The 7,020-nt window shown below is 38.7% G+C and overlaps 1 protein-coding gene across 1 annotated transcript in view; it reads left to right on the plus strand.

Annotated features, from left to right (window-relative positions):
• The first annotated feature begins 713 nt into the window (after positions 1-713).
• Positions 714-7,020, plus strand: part of ADRA1B (adrenoceptor alpha 1B) — a 32,050-nt gene continuing 25,743 nt past the window's right edge. The window contains exon 1 of the mRNA XM_075602211.1: positions 714-2,080. Coding sequence (XP_075458326.1) covers positions 1,126-2,080 — 955 coding nt within the window. The 5' untranslated portion in view covers positions 714-1,125. The remainder of the gene's footprint in view (positions 2,081-7,020) is intronic.

Here is a 7,020-nt window from a genome sequence, read left to right on the forward strand (position 1 = left end):
GCTGAACTTTTATGAAAATGTCATGAAAACGCCAACTTTGAAGGAACAAGAACATCTTTTTGCAAATCAGACTTGAAGACGTTCGCACGCCTAGTTCATTTTACAGCAGGATCGTTTTTCTCTTTTAAAAAGTGAATTTATCTCTATTTATATGACATCAAAAAAAGCTCAAAGGTTTTAATTTGCACATCGGTATTGTTCGGTATTGTTTCAAGCGAGAAAATGTTGATGTCAAAAGACTAACATTTGATTTGTTTATTAGACCACCAATACTAAATCATGAGTATTACTGTCTTTCAGACTCTCTCCACTCATGTGGGTAGCATTTTGAAAGAGATTGTTTTAACTACATCGATGAAGCCACTAACTGCATTAAACTTCACTGATTAAAGCTTGTTAGAAATATTATTCTCTTGCTTTTATCCTCTAAAAAAAATAATTTTTTTAAATTGAATTAAAGGAACGCTCAACACGCAGAGTTGATAATTTGCCAGAAATATTGCATTTTCTTAATTAACCTCTGAATTACCTGGGTAGCTAGCAATGTTTTGCATTGCAATACATGGTTGGTTCCTCAGGCAACAAAGCGGTTAAAGAAAATAATTAAAATACATAGCCAATGCCATAAAATTGTGGAACATCCGCAAAGAACATTTTTTGTTTGAATAAGCTGTGCCCTCTAGTGCTTGTAATATAGAAACGGTTCAGTTTGCTGTGAGGTCACTCGCACTTGGAGAAAACGGAGGCAGTTGCTTCATGCAATGCAATGCTTCTTAAACGCACAGAAATGTTTCCTGGAGCAGCATGTCCCCCGATTTAGACAGCGGCGTTCCTGACCATCCTGAAATCAGACCCCCAAGGGGAGAACAAATCTATCACACTGCAGGATAAATCTGGAACAGTCCGCACTAGAACTTTGCTTCAGCGTTCTGTATAGACAGTTCTATTCACATAAAAAGGAGCAGAGTATTATATGTGGGAGTGATTTTTGACAGATGGCTCATGGAACATTTCGTTGCTGCAGTTGATGATGGATTTACTTGTTTGGGGCTCTTGGTAGGGTTTACATATATATTTTGTTCAGATACTCAACTTCCAAGTTGCTATGGATGAGGATTTTTGAAGATGCCTACCTCACTCAGTGATAACTCATCAGCTCTATATTTTTTACAGGACTTGCTGTTGGACAATGGAAGTTTCACTGCAGATAATGTTTCTCAAACTGCAGATAATAAGACTCTGCCAGCCCTGAATTTGACAAGAGCTGTGGTCGTAGGGCTTACCCTTGGTACCTTCATAGTCTTCGGGATAGTTGGCAACATCATGGTCATCCTTTCGGTGGTCACCAACAAACAGTTAAGAATAGCTACCAACTACCTGATTGTGAACCTTGCAATAGCTGACTTATTATTGAGTACCACAGTCTTGCCTTTTTCTGCTACTCTTGAAATTGTTGATTATTGGGTGTTCGGAAGAATCTTTTGTGATGTCTGGGCTGCCATGGACGTGCTCTGCTGTACAGCTTCCATTTTTAGTTTGTGTGCAATCTCTATAGATAGGTATATTGGTGTACGTTATTCTCTTCAATATCCCACCATAGTAACGAGAAGAAGAGCCATCCTAGCTCTGCTTTGTGTCTGGATTGTATCCGCAGTTATCTCTATTGGGCCTTTATTGGGATGGAAACAACAAGTACCGAAAGACGATAGGTTATGTGAGATAACAAAAGAGCCCTTTTATGCTTTGTTCTCCTCCTTGGTATCCTTCTACATCCCTTTGATTGTCATCTTGGTGATGTACTGCAGAGTCTACGTTGTGGCCAAAAGGATAACGAAAAACCTTGAAGCGGGTGTGATGAAAGAACGTATGGATTCGAAAGAACTGACTCTAAGGATTCACTGCAAGAACATGCAAGAAGACACGCTCAATACCAATAAGTCAAAAAGTCCGCATACCCGCAGCTCGCTCTCTCTGAAATTACTTAAATTCTCCAGGGAGAAGAAAGCAGCCAAGACCTTAGGGATTGTAGTTGGCATGTTTATATTATGCTGGCTCCCATTCTTCATATTTCTTCCTATAGGTAAGTTTGTTTTCCTAAGCAATAAGAATTGACTCTATGCTTAAAGTAGCTTTTCTGTAGTTAATATGCCTCATTGGGTACCTATACACTTAACAAAGAGTAGCCCCAAAAGCAGACACATTTGATTTCAACAGATTGATTTTGTGTGCGTGTTTTACCCTACCAGCCTCACACAGACAATGATAACTTATAGAAAACGCTAAACACCATAAGGCTTACTATATTACATAGCTACATAGTAGATGAGGTTGAAAAAAGAGATGCGTCAATCAAGTTCAACCTATGCTAAATTAGACGACAGATACTTTATCCTATATCTATACTTACAGTATATTGATCCAGAGGAAGGCAAACAAAACCCCAGTGACACATCATCCAATGATATCTCATAAGGGGAACACTAAATTCCTTCTTGACTCCAAGAATTGACAATCAGATTTCTTCTTGGATCAGCATCCTTCCCATGTTTACTTATTTGGTAAATCCCTGTATACCTTTCCTTTCTAAAAACTGTCCAACCTTTTTTTTAAATAAATCTATTGTATCTGCCATCACAGTCTCCATGGGTAATGAATTCCACATTGTAACTGCCCTAACTGTATTGATGTTTGGAAAGTGATAGAGGAAATTTTGGGTGGTGGGAGTCGGATTCTTTCATTATTGTGGGGGCTCGCATAGTACTTTTAAGAAAAATAATTAGCTACAAGAGGCTCATCATACTCATTGTTGCTATATATAAGGGTGTGTTCATGTCACACATGTGAACACCTGAACAGTATGGTAAGATATTGCCTGATTCATTTCTTGTTTTACTTGAGATCATTCAGTTCTGTTTAGTCTTAGCTTTAGCCACATACACACGTTACTGCTACACATTAATGCACAATATATCTGGCACCTCCCAACCAGTCCTCTTTGCCAGCTGTATATGGCAGCCATTGCTTTGTCGCATAAAGTAACTTCTTTTTGGGCTTCTGTATTAAAAGCTAAAATAATAATCAGTAATGATAAAGAACACTTATGAGCACATCCATGTATTTCAGACAGTTCCCCTGACTCTGCCATACCCCATATTTACACAGCATACAGTGCTTCCACTGATGACCAGGGATTCTGGGTAATGACATGCAAATGAGCACTTATATGATGTATTATTCACTTTAATGGGGAACCCTGATCATAATTGTATGCTTCTAAATGTGTCTCTACGTCAACAGTTTCGCTTGGCACAAGCTGCTTCTACCTCTTTTGTGTTCATTAACCACAGATCATGAAGGCTTTATATATAAAGGGAACAATGGACACGTTTTGTATCGTGTGTTTCTAAGCAACAATGTCCAGTTGTCATTTTTACTGCATTTTCCCCATGTGCACTGCTAGAGCAGTAATGAGCAACTCCTGTCTTCAAGCCCCTACACCCAACAAGTCAGGTTTTCAGGATATCCATGCGACTGATTGAGCAACCTGTGCTGAAGCAGGGACTGATTGAGCAACCTGTGCTGAAGCAGGGACTGATTGAGCCACCTGTGCTGAAGCAGGGATATCCTGAAAACCTGACCTGTTGGTGGCTTTTGAAGACTGGAGTTCACCAACCCCTGAGCTAGTGATATGGTAGGATGGTTGTAGGAGGCCATGCGATGTGCACATTATGAGATTTAGAAAATATTGAACCTTGGTGCGTCCACGTTAAGCACATCCAACTTCTCTGCAAAGTCTGAACGAAACTTCTGTAACTACAAAGTCTTCAATGTCCAATGACCGAAATAAGTCAAGGGACCAGAAAATTGGATCTCAATGGTAAAGTAGTCTGTGAAATGGTTGACACTACACATTAGTAAGACCGATTTCAAATCGGTGAGTGTTCCTAACGTTTGGTGCAGTCGCAGGCAAAGGAATCCTGTGCATCTAAATGCACTCCTTAGCTCCCTTATACATACTACAGTTAGGGTTGGCAGGCGGCTTCTCCAAAAATACTGAACATAATGGTGAAAGGAGCGACGCTCTTGACACGCGCGCGCACACACGTTCTCACTCCATGCTGTTTCCTCCTCTCCTTGGCCCTACCGCCTGGCTCCTGACACCGCCTCCTGATTGGCTCCATTACCCAGCCCAGTCCCCTAGCAACAGCCCCGCTATCTTCCTGCTCGGGGAAATCCCACCCACCTTCAAGCTGCTCAGGTCACTATGTCCAGAGAGGTAACACCGGTCACATACATGTCCAGTATTATTTCTAAAAATTTTACTGGAGAGAGTGTCCAAATACAGGACAGTCCTGTTCAATACTGGACACCTGGCAAACCCTAAAGTCCCATAAGAGGCTCTTAAGAGCAACTAAAAGGTTTGTGTGGCTATAAGCTGATAACGAACTGAAACAGACAATATAATGCCAATCCCTCTATAACATGATGTATGGTTACAATGTTGCACTGTCCTCATTAGTTGATTGTGGTGTCCCTATGCCCAAAGATTCATTTGGGTCTTGGGTGTGCAACACAGCTGTTTTCAGTGGGTCATTAATCATGGTTTAATGGTGTAACTGTTCATTATTAGTGGTTCGAAGTGCAATGTGCCGTATTGTTAAATTTTTTATTATTATTATTTATTTACTATTTTTTTTTTAAGAGGACAAGTAGAAAAAAAACATATAATACAAAAGGGAATGACAAATTAGGGTACCATCAAACAGAAGATAATACCAAACTAAAAGAGAGAGAAAAAATACATTACTTACATACAAAGATTGAGAAGTTGTATTACTAGAGAATTTAAACTGTATGTATAATGTTGTTTATTCTTTCATGATAAAGATCTTATAAATCTATTTACATTCCCTCAAATAACCAGATACTTTCCCCATGTTCGCAGCCAGAGGTGTTCGAATTTACCTAATTAGCAATTTAGCAATTTTTGTTTTCCAAATATTTGCTATAAATATAAAAATTAGCTGTTTTTATTCATATATAGAGTATCTTCAATTGAATTTATCATTTATTTCTCTCCATGGGTAACAAGCCTATTACAAGCTTTCTAAAAGTATAAATAAATAAGAAAATCACAATATCGCTGAATATTTTAGATGGGTAATTTCCTGATTTTTCAGAAAATCACTGGAAAGATTTCACTTCTAAGCAGTGTAATTCCTTCCAAATATGTTTGATTTGTTACTATTCATTTGCCCGTAGTAAATCACAGATTGCATTGCACTATTTTTCCCTACACAACATTCTCCTCTATGCTTACATAGTATTCTTAAATCAACAGGCACGTTACCAGGCACAGGGATTAAAGGGGGGCTCGTTCTCTCTCTCTGTTTGTCTCACTCTCTCTCTGAATCTCTCGCTCGGTCTCTCTCTCTCAAATCAAATAAGTTTTATTGGCATGATAAAAGAACATTTCAATATTGCCAAAGCATGAATAACAGGGGTTAGGGTATAATGATTACACAGTACATGAATAACAGGGGGTAGGGTATAATGATTACACAGTACATGAATAACAGGGAGTAGAGTATAATGATTACACAGTACATGAATAACAGGGGGTAGTGTATAATGATTACACAGTACATGAATAACAGGGGGTAGTGTATAATGATTACACAGTACATGAATAACAGGGGTAGGGTATAATGATTACACAGTACATGAATAACAGGGGTTAGGGTATAATGATTACACAGTACATGAATAACAGGGGGTAGGGTATAATGATTACACAGTACATGAATAACAGGGGGTAGGGTATTATGATTACACAGTACATGAATAACGGGGTAGGGTATTATGATTACACAGTACATGAATAACAGGGGGTAGTGTATAATGATTACGCAGTACATGAATAACAGGGGGTAGGGTATAATGATTACACAGTACATGAATAACAGGGGGTAGGGTATAATGATTACACAGTACATAAATAACAGGGAGTAGGGTATAATGATTACACAGTACATGAATAACAGGGGGTAGGGTATAATGATTACACAGTACATGAATAACAGGGAGTAGGGTATAATGATTACACAGTACATGAATAACAGGGGGTAGGGTATAATGATTACACAGTACATGAATAACAGGGGGTAGGGTATAATGATTACACAGTACATGAATAACAGGGGTTAGGGTATAATGATTACACAGTACATGAATAACAGGGGGTAGGGTATAATGATTACACAGTACATGAATAACAGGGGGTAGGGTATAATGATTACACAGTACATGAATAACAGGGGTTAGGGTATAATGATTACACAGTACATGAATAACAGGGGGTAGGGTATAATGATTACACAGTACATGAATAACAGGGGGTAGGGTATTATGATTACACAGTACATGAATAACAGGGGGTAGGGTATAATGATTACACAGTACATGAATAACGGGGTAGGGTATTATGATTACACAGTACATGAATAACAGGGGGTAGTGTATAATGATTACGCAGTACATGAATAACAGGGGGTAGGGTATAATGATTACACAGTACATGAATAACAGGGGTTAGGGTATAATGATTACACAGTACATGAATAACAGGGGGTAGGGTATAATGATTACGCAGTACATGAATAACAGGGGGTAGGGTATTATGATTACACAGTACATGAATAACAGGGGGTAGTGTATAATGATTACGCAGTACATGAATAACAGGGGGTAGGGTATAATGATTACACAGTACATGAATAACGGGGTAGGGTATAATGATTACACAGTACATGAATAACAGGGGGTAGGGTATAATGATTACACAGTACATGAATAACAGGGGGTAGGGTATAATGATTACACAGTACATGAATAACAGGGGGTAGGGTATAATGATTACACAGTACATGAATAACAGGGGTAGGTTATAATGATTACACAGTACATGAATAACAGGGGGTAGGGTATAATGATTACACAGTACATGAATAACAGGGGGTA

Source organism: Ascaphus truei, chromosome 5, assembly GCF_040206685.1.
Source record: "Ascaphus truei isolate aAscTru1 chromosome 5, aAscTru1.hap1, whole genome shotgun sequence".
NCBI lineage: Eukaryota > Metazoa > Chordata > Amphibia > Anura > Ascaphidae > Ascaphus > Ascaphus truei.